The sequence below is a fragment of the Dermochelys coriacea genome, chromosome 6 (genome assembly GCF_009764565.3).
Source record: "Dermochelys coriacea isolate rDerCor1 chromosome 6, rDerCor1.pri.v4, whole genome shotgun sequence".
NCBI lineage: Eukaryota > Metazoa > Chordata > Testudines > Dermochelyidae > Dermochelys > Dermochelys coriacea.
Genome location: NC_050073.1, coordinates 81,436,614 through 81,451,138, shown reverse-complemented (window position 1 = coordinate 81,451,138; position 14,525 = coordinate 81,436,614). Strand labels below are relative to the sequence as shown.

Here is a 14,525-nt window from a genome sequence, read left to right as displayed (position 1 = left end):
GGGAAGAGGATAGGAATTGTGATTTCATACAGGTTTGTTCTGTTGTCTTACAAAGAAATCTAATAGTGTTGTAGGATAGCAGGCTTGTCTAAGTGGCAGGCCTTAAATCTCCTACGTCCTTACTTCTCCTTTCAAGACTGTGCCAAGTTAAAACAGTAGCCATACTGCTTTAACTAAACTGGTATTGTTAAAGCACTACAGATCCCACACCACCCCAGTGTGGAACTGTTATGCCGGTATAGCTTATTCCCATGCAGGGAAGGGGAATATATTGTACTAATATAAGGCATCTTTATATTGGTATAATTGCATCCACACTGGGCAGGAGGGAGAGGGAAATTGTACTGCTTTAACTATACTGTTCTAACTATATTACAGCAACACCCCCGCCTTCCCCAACTGAAATAGTTTATACTGGCACAGAAATTGTGTACACCAACCAATCTCACTGAATTCTGTATCAGAGTCTGCCTTGGCAAAGTGATGCTATATTTTACTCCACAAGCTTTCTTGTCAAACCCCAAGTCACAGGGCCACTTGGTATTTTTGGTCAGGTGGCCCTTGTGCACAGAAAAGTCATTTTGTTGCAGTTACTTTATACATAAACCAAGCTAAGATGTTCTAGAACAAAGCCTGCTCATTTTTTTTTTTTTAAAAGAATTGTAACCAGAAAAAAAAGCTAACACTGCTTTAAGAAGATAAAACAAGCCTGGTTTGTAGGGCCAGGTCTAAAAGAATAAAGGGAAAATGCAATCAAATAACTAAGATTGAATTATCCCTTGAAAAGGCTGGTTATTTGAGCTCCATTTCAGCAGGTTTAATTAGTTTTGATGGTAAAAATGCTGGAAGTCATGGAGCTTTATGTACAGGAGAGCTTCCTGGGGTGAACTTTTTGTAAGAATAGGACCCCTCCATTCTTCTAAAACAAACAAAAAATTACAGTAGAATCCCTTCACTTTTTTTGTTTTCCCTCTTGCCATTTCTTCATTCCATTTCCCTGCTCTTTTATCTTCCCCTTTGTTTTAGTTCCTGTTCTCATTAGGAATTGGAGCCACATTTGAAAACAGTTTTTACTCTTGGCTCAATTTCCACCTCTCCTACTCTCCCATCCATAGTGCTTTATGAGCACCGAAGGAACTTCAGAGTGAAATTTACTATGATCACTGCCAGTTTTACTTCTTGCAGCCTCCAGGGTGTACAGTAGACAAAGGAAACCGGCACAGAAGTTGAATGACCATATGCTCAACTCTGTTCTCTTGTGTTCAATGTGTGCACCAGGCTGCAAAGAGAACTTTACCGCTGATTATAGAAAATTGAGATCGGCAGTAGGCACACAACACACAAGTGGAGCAGCAGAGAATGACTGACAGAGTAACAAAATTCAAAGGGGAATTTAGGAAATGCAGGAAACAGTACCATCTATAGGAGTGCTCGGCAGATTGCTCATTAGTTGCTCATCTTTCAGTTTGGCAGCTAGATTAAACAACAATATTTTTTTTGTTTTGAAGCTACCCTGCATTATATATTGGCTGTTGTGCAGTGATGGGATTTGTACAAAAATTTGTGGTGGTGGTGGTGGTGGTCCAGCATATGGACAAAATTAACCCAAGAATACTAGGGAGAATTCCAGTACCAGAGAAGATCCCTTCTGGTCCCTTCTGTTATACACAGTTGGGCTTGCAAAAATTTTATATTGAAATATCTGAAAATGAAAGCTTTTACCGCCCCCACCCCCACCCGGGTAATAGGTCTTTTGATGGAAGAAGCGGGGTTGTTGGCTTCTTAGATGCTATATATGAGTGCTTTTTAAAAAAAATGAAAGAAAGAAAGCGCTTTCTATCAGTAGATCTCACAGTGCTTTACAAAGGAGGTGAGTATCATCCCCATTTTATAGATGGGGAAACTCAAGCACAGAGTGGTGAAATGAGTTGCCCAAGGTCATCCTGTAGGCCAGTGACAGAGCCAGGAAAAGAAATCAGGTCTCCTGAATCCCAGTCCAGTGTTCTGTCACTGGGCCACACTGTCTCTCATACAACTATAGAACTGCCTCTCAAATACAGTCTAGTCATTATTTTTCTAGATTTCTATATGCAAAGCGTGACTCTAGTTCATTGGTTCCCAACCTTTTATTTTTATTGTTGGAGCTTCTTTGTGATTGGTAGATAGGAGCTTTCACCTCCCCTTAGCCCTTTGCACAATACGTTTGTTACAGTTCTATTTTGCACTCTTTATCTATTTTCTCCCTCCTCTCAATGCCATTCTTGTCCCTCTTCTTTTTTAATTCCTAGATTGTTGATACTTTTGCTTTTTTTGTTCCCCTCCTTTCAGCACGCAATATTCTATACTGTTTTATACATCCCTCAAAACCACAGTAACTGAGCACACCTTCCATAGTGCAGTAAGTGATATGACTAGCATCTGTCACATGTGATTCATTCCCCCGTCCCCTCCCTGAGGGAGAATTTTGTGTGCAGCGTAGGGGTTTGGTTTTTGTCTTTAAATGTATACCTTGCTATATGTGTGTGTTTAAAATAGGCAAGGTCAAAGAAGTGTGCCTTGTGCTTGGAGCAGAAGTTGGTGAGGTTTGTGATGCTTCACAGTCTTAAACCAGCCCCTGAGAAAGTTCTATCTGATAAGCTTTCCCCTTATGGTAGAACAGTGGTTTTCAACTGTTAATTAAAAAGTTGCTTGAAATAACTTTACAAATTTAACATTAGGTGATGCAGAAGATAATAAAAGGAACCAAAGGGGGGATAAAAAGAGGAAGAGGGAGGAAGACCAGTCTAGTCAGAAAGATGGTAAATTTAAAAAATGTTCTGTATTTTTAAGAGTTAGAAAAAATTGAAATATTTTGTCACTTTTTTTTTCTTGACATATTGATAATTCTATAGTCACTTGCATAGAATGAGGGAGTAGAGCTCTGAAATCATAAGACTATTTCTTCCTGCACATCTAAATGGTGCTTGAGGTAAAAATAAAAATAATTTTAAGGGCAAAATGTTTTACTTTTTTGGCAGAGTCAGAAGGAACTACACTTGATTTTGATGTAGAAATCTGTACAAGTTCATAGAAGCAAAACTTGTCAGTTTATTCTTTACTGTCTGAGCGACATAAAAATCTATAACATAATATGATTACATAGGAACCCTTCCTTGAAAGTTTTTTGACAGGTTTCAGAGTAGCAGCCGTGTTAGTCTGTATTCGCAAAAAGAAAAGGAGTACTTGTGGCACCTTAGAGACTAACAAATTTATTAGAGCATAAGCTTTTGTGAGCTACAGCTCACTTCATCGTAGTACCTTAGAGACTAACAAATTTATTAGAGCATAAGCTTTTGTGAGCTACAGCTCACTTCATCGGATACATCCGATGAAGTGAGCTGTAGCTCACGAAAGCTTATGCTCTAATAAATTTGTTAGTCTCTAAGGTGCCACAAGTACTCCTTTTGTTTTTGAAATGGAAAACTGTTCCCTGAACACATTGTTACTGACATGTGACAACATGGATTTATCAAACAAGTTATCTAGTGCAGTTGGACCTAATGGCCTCAACTGAGATCAGGAGGTCCCACGCTTCCTCTGTAAAGGCATAGGAAAAGAATATCCTTTTTCCCCAAAGATTTGACAATCTTAATAGACAGGGTAGGAGGAAAAAGCTGCTACACAAAGGGAACTGGGACTCTATGATAAACATGACTTAACTGGTCACATGAAATCTGTGGCAGAGCTGGGCACTGAACCCAGATCTCTAGTCCTTTTAACCACTGCTTTTAATCACAAAAATTACCTTCCTCTCTGTTGAATTTTAAATAATAAATAGAGGTAGATTCAGATTTGTCAAAACCTCAGGTCTTTTGCCCAGCTTCCCTATCCTAAACTCTTTCTGTCTCTTTGCTGGGTGGTGAGAGTCTCTTTCTATATTTGTATAGTCATTGCAAGGCTTTAGTCTCTTCCTTTTCTCACAACCAGTGTCTAAATTGGAAGTTTAACATAAATATAGGCAGTGCTAGGAGGAGCCACATTCTAGTACCAGATGCTGGGTGGGAAGAAAGGGAGGGCCTTGGATGAAGAACACTTAACCTCAACATGACCTAGTAAATGAGAGGGTACGGTTGGGACTTCTGTCTCTGGGGAGAAGTTGCTTTGCCAGCAGCTGAACTGCAGACCATTCCTGTAGCCACTCCGTGACTGGCAATGTAGGTGGCATAATCATGCACTTTAGTAGTGACATACGGCTTCCCTCTGCTTACAGTTTTCCAGACTGCTTCTTTCAACATTGGGGAGGAACTTGCTTCTTTTTTTAGCAGCAGCAGTGTTAATCTTCATTATCAGGAAGTTTATCGTTGTCAGTGGACCACCAACTAACAGACGTAATCCTGGATAACTATACACATTGCCTTCCTTCCTGTTCTAGATTATTGGCTAACAATTCTTCCACTATGGCACTAGCCTAGACAGATCCACTGGTCTGTGTTGACATATGACACTTCGTAACAGTAGCGGGGCAGTCTTCTGATAATGTAGTTTGCATAAATTTCCAGACAGCTTGTCTGTCTTTTAAAATCTCAGGGACAGATTCAGACCTCACCTCTACTGCACCTGTAGGGAAGAAGCAGCCAAGTAGGACATAACTTTTTTCTTACCCACTCTGAACTCTTCCAAAAGCCACAATTTATAGGTCTTCCACAGAAAGAATTGTAAAGGGAATCGTTGCGGGACCTGAGATCCGTGGTATATCTGGGTGGGTTTTTGGAGGAGTTTTTTTTTTTTTTTTTTTTAAACATGAGTGCTGTACATCTGGCTGATTCTCTCTTCTTCCTGCAGTGTAGGACCATGCAACTTGTATTTACTTATTTTATTTTTTCAAATTTGGGGTTCGTGATTTAGGTTTTTAATGAGAAAACGGAGTTACTGTATAAACATCAGTGCTGAGCAACTGCAGTAATTTTTTTTACTTCCTCTTTGACCTGTAAATATATGGGTTTAAACAAAAAAAAAGAAAAAATATTTCCAGTTACTTTTAATTTATTTAGTGCCTGTGTGTTGGAGAATTTTCATTCTTTTGATTTAAGCATCTCTTGGATTTCAAATTTGACACCAAAGCAAGACACTTGACATGAAAATTCACATCATATGTTGACATCAGCTTGGTGTTCAAGGGTGAAATCCAAAGGTGAAACTTGATTGTTCACAGGTTTGCACTAAACTCTTGTGTCAGGATATCCCTGACACTGAAGGGTTAAGAAATGAATGAGAATGCTCCTTGGGTGCTGCTTCCTATTTTATCACATGAAAAGTAGCCTTTACCCAGGAGTATCAGTTCAGATACACAGAATCTTCAGTCTAGAGTGAACCTGGATGTTTGTATAAGTAATTTCTGTTTCCTTCCTGTAATACAAGATGCCAGTGATGGTGGACGTTCATATAAAACAGTCCTGGACCGCTGGAGAGAATCTCTTCTTTCTTCTGGCAGCCTGTCTCAAGTCTTTCTACATCTCTCCACATTGGATCGAAGCGTTATCTGGTCTAAGTCCATTCTAAATGCTCGCTGTAAGATGTGCCGAAAGAAGGGTGACGCGGAAAGCATGGTGCTGTGTGATGGCTGTGATCGAGGTTATCATATCTACTGTGTCAGGCCCAAGCTCAAGGTATCTGAAGAAAAAGCTTTTGAAAATCCAGAATTCAGGTAAGGCTTAAGACCGATGACACCTCACTAATGCATATTTGTATATTACCAGGCCATTCCTGAAGGAGACTGGTTTTGTCCAGAGTGCCGACCAAAACAACGTTCTAGACGCCTCTCCTCTAGGCAGAGACCTTCTATGGAAAGTGATGAAGAGACTTCAGAACAGTTTGAAGAAGAGGAGGAAGAAACTTACTATGAGGAAGTGGGACAAAGTGAGGAAGAGGATTATGAGGAGGAACAAGAGGAAGAAGATGAATCACAAGAGGAGGAAGAAATGAGGTAAGTCAGGGGCCATAAGAACTGTTACCATTTAACACTATTTTTCTAATTGATTAAGTGTGGTTATTCTAATTGATTAAGTGTGGCTCTACCAAGACAGAAATACATGGTCTTTGTCTCAAAGAGCTCACCAACGGAAAGAGTTGCAGACACATAAGTCAGTGGTGACTTTGGCCCTCAGCGTTTGGTTTATTGGTGTTACGTGCATAAATATCCACTCCTAGGGATGAAAATACTCTTATTAATGTGTATTTGATAGGATACCATCTGTGGTCACTAATTATGGGGTGTCTGCTCATTCTTAAGCCACAAAGATGTACTGGTATTCGAGAGAGGTGCTGTTCAGAAAATTTAATTCCCAAATTTCAGATACTGTGAGTTTCAAGGGACTAGATGGACATGGTGAGAAATGAATAGTAAAGAAAACAAAAAGGATCTCTCCAAAGGGAGAATTCTTGGGGTGTGTAATAGAGCCAAGTAAACATGCAGTTTGAAAAATCCAGTAAATTGATGAATTTGTGTCACAAATCAAGAATGTATCTTAAAGGGAGCTTGTGACTGAGGCAACACTTTTTTTCTCTATAGTCGTTTGTATTTGAGTATGAATTAGAGGAGTTACAATTAATCATTTGAGAGAACATACACTTCCATGGGACTATCAACTGCCAAATAGTGTCTCTTGGATCTCCCCTCTCTAATCTTGATCTTCCCTTGTGAGGGCATTATGGCAGACCCAAGGACTGGACAGGACTTTATGTTAGAACCTGTCATCTCTGCAGCTTATTTATGTGAAGATGAAATTGCTGTGTATTACTAGCAAACCGTTTCCTCAAGAAACAAGGAGCCAGTTTAAAGAATAGAACCCAGGGGTCTCTCCAGACAGCACATTTCTAATATTAAGCGGTTGGGCTGACTAGGCTTTTCACAGTCTCTTTTTACTCCATGCTGCACAGAGCATTTGATTTTAGAGAACTCCACAGAACAATATTTAAGAATGCTAGTTGGATGCCAGCTTCAGTGGAAGCCAGTTTTCTGTCTTGTTAAACAGAAATTAGGTACTGAATTAGAAGCCTTGAGGAGAAGAGGGGAGTAGGAGTTTAGAATAGTTGGAAGTAGTGATTTGTACAATACTGCTATGTACTTACATTTTTACAGCCCATCAAAACAAGGAAGACCACAAGTCAAACTTCCATTAAAAATGAGAGCAGCTAAACTCAACAACCCCTTTTCAAGTCGGAGCAGCCAGCGTCAGACCAGTGGAAGATATGCTTCTCGGAGTCAGCAGAATACACCTAAGCAAACCGAAACTTCATCCAGAGTTACTGGAAGAGGGATAAGAAAAATAAAGTCAGCCCCTCCATCAGTAACAAAACCTTCTTTAAGACTGCACAGCCGTACTACTCGTCAGAGTCAAGGCTCATTACAAGCAGACGTATTTGTGGAATTACTCAGTCCTCGAAGACGACGTAGAGGAAAGAAGACTGCTGATAGTACATCAGAGAACAGTCCTTCTCTTGGCTTCAGAATTGTTGCCACCACGGACTCACGTGAACAGCTTAGAAGATCTCCTCCAGTTTCTACACAGAAGTTTCCTCCTCAGGATAGTGAATCTAAGAGAAGAGGCAGGAAACGACAATCCACAGGTTAGAAAAGCTTTGCTAGGAAAAAGTTAAAGCTACTCCTTAGATGGTGGACAGGGGGAAGGTTAGGGTTTTTAGGTACTTATTGACAAGTGATTATATGGAAAAATTCTTACAATCTACAAGACGGTTCCATTGAAAATTAACCTGTTGCCACTGCACATTTCTGTCACTAATCCTTCAGTACTCTGAATTAACCTGTCAAACTGAGTGATCAGATCCATGGCACAAGTATTAATTTAATGTTTTCACTTAATGTGGGGGACTTTCTAGTTAGTGAACTGTAAATCTGGAAGTGATGATAGACTGATCATGAGTGTACTCCATATGTAACTGCTAAAACGCAAATACTAAATCTTTAAATAAAGCAAATCCTAATAATAACTATCAAGTAAACCATGGAGGACACAGAAATAATGGGACAATGAAGTTAGGAATATGGGTAACAAAGAGATTCAGCCTAGAAAAATGTAAGCTGATAACCTTTGGAGAGACTATCCAAAACACTCAATGAGACAAATATTTGGAAAGCCACAATGCCACAAAAGACCTTCTATGTGACAAAAGACTGCAAATTAGCAAGAGTGGCAGTAAAAAATGTGAATGTTTTGTGTTGCATTTTGTACCATTTCAGACCTTCACCATTAGGTGTCTCTGCTTATCCTGTAGCTAAGAATTGCCAATATTCTGCTAGTCCTTCCTGATCAGAAAGCAGAGTAACTGTTCTCCGAATTAGTTGCATTTGTAGGATGGAAAAATGGTAGCTCAGACCGTAAGAGAGGACTCTGCTATAACCATGTAGTAGATAGATGCTCTATTTAAATCTTTATGTATGAGCTGCTGTTTTGGGGGTTTTTTAACTGTTTTCTTGGTTTATACACATTTTTAAAAGGTATATTTTTATATTGAGCTTGCTAGATTCCTCCTCTTTTATCCTAACGTGCCTGACGTGATCTTCATTAGGTCACTGCTGACTTTGTACTGTATTTCAGCAAGGCTGTAGTACAGTTCAGATATATGGCCTTGATATACAGATGGGACTGAACCAAACTGAGAATTGTGTTTGGGGACTATTTTATTGAAACTGGGTCTCCCAAAATGAAAGCTGCTGGTCATACTGCCAGGGTATGACCTTGAGCAGATCAGCAGTGATTACAGTAGGGCTCTGGGAATGAGGGTGAAAGTGGTATTCTCATCAATCCTGCTGGTTGAGGATAGGGGTTTGGGCAGGGATAGATATATCCTGGAGATGAGTGCTTGGCTGCATGGATGCCGATGACATGAGCGCTTTGACTTCCTTGACCATGGTGGGATGCTGTTAGGGTCCACAGCAGTCCTCCTTCCCCAATCTCTTCCCCTGATGAAGGGGAAGAGTATCTTGAGGTGCTTACTAACATAGTAAGGAGGGCTTTAAACTAGGTTAAAAGGAGGCAAGGTGACAAAACCCTACAAGTAAGTATGAAAGGTGATCTCGACAGAGGGCTGGAAGTTTTGAGGGTGGGGAATGGAAAATTACAATAGGTTCATAGGCTTAACAAGAGGGAAAACTATGGGGGGAATCTCAACATCTTGTATACAAATGCAAGAAGTATGGGAAATAAACAGGAAGAACTGGAAGTCTTCATATATAACCAAAATCATGATGTAACATGCATCACAGAGACTTGGTGGGATAAATCTCATGACTAGAATATTAGTATAGAGCAGAGGTTCTCAAACTGGGGGGCAGAATGTATTCTGTATGTGAGAAACTTTAGGGGAAAAAAACTTAATGCACACATTTTACCCACAGCAATGAATAACTAGCAAAGCTTATTCCTCCAGACATATCGGGTCCTCAGATGGCGTTGTGCATTTGACTTTAGATCAGTGATCCCCAAACTTTGTAGGGTCCTGCTCCCCCTTACCCCTGTCCACGCCCTCCCCTCCCCCCCAGGGCCAGGAATGGAGCTGTGGTCCAGAGCCACTGCCAGGCCACAGTCAGGGGGCCGAGGCTGGGAGCAGAGTCTGCTGTGGGACCACAGCTGGGGACAGGGCTGGAGCAGAGCTGGCAGTGGAGCAGGGCTGGGTGGCACTCCCTCCCCATCCCCCATGGGGGCTGGCTCAGGCCTTGCTGTGCCACCCTCCCACCCCGAACATTCTCTCATGCCTCCCTAGGGGGGTGTGCCTCACAGTTTGTGGACCAACTGCGCTCTAGGTGGTGCTGTGCATTCTGATGGATTTCTGTTCAGCTTCCATAGCATTATACTAAGTTGTTGCCATCTGTACATTAATCCATTTAATTGTAAGCATCAATCACAATCGCAGGTTTGCTTTTGCTCTTATTAAAATGGATTATTGCCTTGATGATTTTAATATTTAGTAAGAGTTGCATGTTGGGGGGGGGCGTTTATACATACTTGTGTGGCGCAGGGGCATAAACTACTAGAGATACAAAGAAGGAGGGTGCATTCAAATAAGTTTGAGAACCATTGACCTAGACAACATCATATTAAATCTACTCCTGACAAGAAGCCCAATCATCTGACTTGTGAAAACCTTTCTTCCCAGCATCCACTAGCCTTCATTTCAGAACAGCAAACCATCAAGTGCTGTTGGCTAAGTATGACTCTCTCATTCGGAATTCACAGATTCGCAGCAGAACAGAGCTCATTTCCAGGCTCTGAGTGAAGAGGGTAAGTTGGTGGCCAGAACTGCACTTCTGCATCTAGCGGTTGTGGCCATTGTGATGCACCATAAGTAAGGCTATGAGTCTGTGATTTGTGATTTTTTTTTTTTTTTTTTTTTTTTTTTTTTTTTTTTTGGCATGACTCTGCAACTTCAGCTGTGCACAGCGGGATGAGCCCTGGGTGGCAGGGCTTGGGCTTCTGAGAATTACTGTTGATTGACTGCTACCTGTCCATGACTTTTACTAAAAATAATTGTGACAAAAACTTAACCTAAACCGTGAGTCATGGTTGCATGCTTCGGAGTTTCCCATGGAGGTCCAAAACATGGTGAAGGACTTACCTTTTTGATGATGCCCATTTTTTTCAATGAAAAGACAGATGAATCCTTACCTCCTTTTGGGGGGCAGGAGTCCTTTAAAGTATCTCAGGCAGCCTTACAAACCTAAACTGGCATTTCAGTTGTGGCCTTGTCTCTTACAAGGAGGGCACAAAGAAATACAGAAGGCTTGTTTCTCTGCACCTCCCATGCCTACAGCACCATCTCACTCCCATCCCCCACTGAAAAGATATTTTTGATGGGAGCTCGAGAGATGTAAACCATTTATGATGCCACCACTGCCCTATCCTGACATATTTTTCAGTGGTCATTTAACACTCTGTTTCCACAACTGAACTGCCATAATAGTCAAGTGGATATTAGATATCTTCTATTGCAGCTATACAGTTGAGTTTGTCTCTACCTCCTCCATAGTCCCCATCCCTGTCCCTCTTTAGGGACCATTCTCATAAGGGGATTCTCAGGCAAGAAAAGTGGAATCTCTCCTCCAACGAGACGCAATAGAGCTTCAGCACCAATGGACAAGTTTTTACTCTATATAGTTTCTAAAAAAATGGGAGGTTGGAGACCTGTCTTCAGTCTGTTATCTCAACTGCTTTATTCGAAAACTGAGATTTCACATCGCCACTCTGGCATAAATAATCCCATCCCTGGAAAATGACGTGGTTTGCAGCTCTTGATGTGAAGGATACTTTCTTTTATGTAGATATTCACCCCCACCCACAGGCATTTTCTCAGATTCATGGTGGGCTCCGACCACTTGCAATACACGGTGCTTCCAGTTAGCCTCACTGCTGCCCCCGGGACCTTTACTAAGGTCTTTCTGGCAGCAGCAGTGCATTTCTGGTGAAGCCATTCCATCTTTTTCCTCTATCGACAGTTGGCTTCTTGTTCCCAAGGTGCCTCACGAAGCCTACAAGTCAACCTCATCAATGCCTCAACTACTCTCTTCCCTTGGAGTCAATGTGAACTTAGAAAAGTCTGTCCTTACTCTGATGCGGACTATATTCCAATACTTCAGTCATGGCAAGAGCTTATCTATCAAGGGACAAGTTTTGCACCATGAGCAACCTAATAGATCATGTTATATGCAATCCTCAAGCTCCAGTCAGATCTCGTCTTTCCATCGTGGGGTACATGGCTTCATGTGCTTGTTATCCCTGTCACACTGTCAGGAGTGCTCATGACATAGGGCCTGCCTCAGGGCAGACTGTCGGAAAACAGGGTAGACACCCCAAACTGGTTCTATAATTAATTAATTTCACCAAGCCAATGACAAACATGAACCTTACCATGGAGTCACAGACTGTTCTTCTTCGAGTGGTTGCTCGTGTTCATTTCATTGTAGGAGTTGCGTGCACCTAAGTGCGCGGCTGTCAGAGACTTTTGCTTTAGCAGTACCCGGAGAGCCAGCTGTGGCGCCCAGTGAAGTGCTGTGCTCATGGCGTGGTATATCAGGCGCCAGTGCCTCTCGGTTCTTTCTTACCACCCATGGTGGTCAGTTGGACCGCTCTGTTCCTTGCTTCGCAAGCAGTCAGCTGTTTCTTATCTAGTTTAGCCTTGTGGTTTACTTGTAAATAGTTTTAATCGTTATTAGTTAGTTAAGTACCCATTAATTGTTTAGTTAGTGTCCCAGTGGGGATTTTTCCTCCCAGTGGGGCATGTCCCAGTCTCTGAGTTTCAAGCCCTGCTCGTCCTGTTACAGGCCTATGCCTGTTAGTGACCCACGCGAGAGTTGTCAACAGTGCCTCAAGAAAACCCATATAAAGGAGCACTGTCGCATCTGCCAGAACTTTCATCCGCAGACAAAGGGAGCACATCATCAGTCTCAGGGCCCTCCTGATGCAGGCTGCCCTGCGCCCAGCTTTGGAGCCAGCGTGGCCCAAACTGGCACCCAGTGCTTCAACTTCGGAGCGTAGCGCACCTCTGGCACCGATCCCTGTCGCCAGTCCCAAAGAAAAAGGCTAAGAAGATGGCACTGACCAAGGGGCTCTGGGCAAAGGACCCTGCTTGGGCCTTATGCCCTCTGGACTGGCTAAAGGGCTCAGCTGTGGGGAGTCCCTCCCCACAAAAGGATCTGCCACCGACTCTGGGAGCGGTAAACGGCCTATGGATGGCACAGTTGATCCCCTCTCAGGGTCCAGTGCCAGGAAAGTTAAAAGCACCTCCACTGCAACCGATACCACATGCGGCAAAGGAACCAGCTAAAGCTCCCTGCGAGGGCAAGCCCACCAGCAAAGCCTTGCACAAGACAGGTGTGTGCCAACAGTCTTCAGAGCCAAGACAGAGCCCCAGATCGCCATGTTCTTGGTCTCCGCACCGACCCAGCTCTCCAGCCTGTCATTGAGTCATCAGCACTGTGCTCCCGATCCCTGTCGTTGTGCCGAAGCTCGCCTAGGTGTTGTCAATCTCCCTGCACCAATCTTCATCCTGCCGTTGGTTGCAATCGCTGAGACCTCAAGGACACTCCCTGATGCTCCCACATCACTGGACGCCGGCGGCAATAGTGAGCTGTCAAACTCAAGCCTCACAGTCCTGCCCTGGTTGCCAGAGGGGGACGACTTCTCTGCCTTGGAGGCACAATTCAGTCCCTCGCCCAGACAGCATGATTGGGCTCTGGAGGGTGCATCAGCAGCATCAGTGGCAGCCTGGCAGCAGAGCAAGTGGCCAACCCAATGGCTGTATTGGAATGCATGGGGCGTTCCTTTCATGCTGGTGCCCCGCTCCCGCCAGCCCTTAGTTGCCACATCAGATAGACGGCAGGCAGCGGCCCCGGTACCTGCGGCACCGGGCTCGGTGCAAGATGTCCAGGCAACCACCTTGGGTGAGGAGCCAGTACGCACCCCGGTGCGTGAGGACACTACCAGACCTCCTCTGGTCGTCCAATCATCCTCATCCTTCCTGGACGAGGTGGTCACGGGGCCTTCTAGGGCTAGCCTACTGGATGATTTTTCGTCAGCATCAGGCACTGCTCTGCAGGGTGGCAACTCACTTGGGCCTCAAGGTGGAGGAGATGCAGGAACAGACGGACACATTACTTAATGTGCTCCATATCCACCCCAGTCTGGGTCACGCTTCTGGTACACAAAGGGGTCTTGAATATTGCCAAAGCCATCTGGCAAAACCTGTTCTCCATCCCACCAACCTCAAAAAGGGCGGAAAAGAAGTACTTCATTCCCACAAAAGGGTTTGAGTACTTATACACGCATCCGCCAACGGGGTCGTTGGTCCCGTCCATGGCCAACGAACAGGACAAACATGGGCCCACCAGTTTTACTCCTAAGAACAAAGAGGCGAAGAGACTGGATTTGTTCGGTTGAAAGATTTATTCTACTGCCAGCATCCAGTTTCGGGTGGCAAACCACTAGACCCTCCTGGGCTGCTACAATTTTAACTTGTGGGACTCTCTCCTCAAGTTTAAGGACTCCAAGTCCTGGGAGTTCGCAAGCCTGGTGGATGAAGGGACCGCAGCAGCCCCGGTCCTCTCTCCAGATGGCCTGGGATGCGGCCGATTCAGCTGCCTGAGAGCTTGCTTCGGCGTGGTTATGCGGCACAGTTCCTTGCTCCAGACCGCTGGCCTGTCCCAAGAGTTGTGGGTCTCGATCCAGGACCTTCCATTAGACTGCATCTGCCTATTTTCCAACCAAACGGATGCACATCTGCATGGCCTAAAGGACACAAGGGCAACCCTCCACTCCCTGGGGATGCACATCCCTCAGATGTCCAGGCAGCTGTTCTGGCCTACGAGAAAAAGGGACACCGGGTTTAGTTGCTGCTGCTCTTTGTCGTCCTGATCTCCTGCACAGCCTGGCCTGGTGAAACACCAGAGGGTCCAAAAGCGCTCAATTGAGAGTGTGATCAGGAGCGACACACCAACCAACTGCCCATATCCTTCCTGCCCCTTCCTAAGTTGCCTC

At 43.7% G+C, this 14,525-nt stretch overlaps 1 protein-coding gene across 3 annotated transcripts in view; it reads left to right on the top strand.

Annotated features, from left to right (window-relative positions):
- BAZ1A (bromodomain adjacent to zinc finger domain 1A) overlaps positions 1 to 14,525 on the top strand; it is a 117,106-nt gene that overhangs the window by 89,851 nt on the left and 12,730 nt on the right. For all 3 annotated transcript variants that reach the window (XM_038405915.2, XM_038405913.2, XM_043516594.1), the window contains 3 exons: positions 5,398 to 5,645; positions 5,736 to 5,962; positions 7,118 to 7,605. In XM_038405915.2, coding sequence (XP_038261843.1) covers positions 5,398 to 5,645; positions 5,736 to 5,962; positions 7,118 to 7,605 — 963 coding nt within the window. The remainder of the gene's footprint in view (positions 1 to 5,397; positions 5,646 to 5,735; positions 5,963 to 7,117; positions 7,606 to 14,525) is intronic.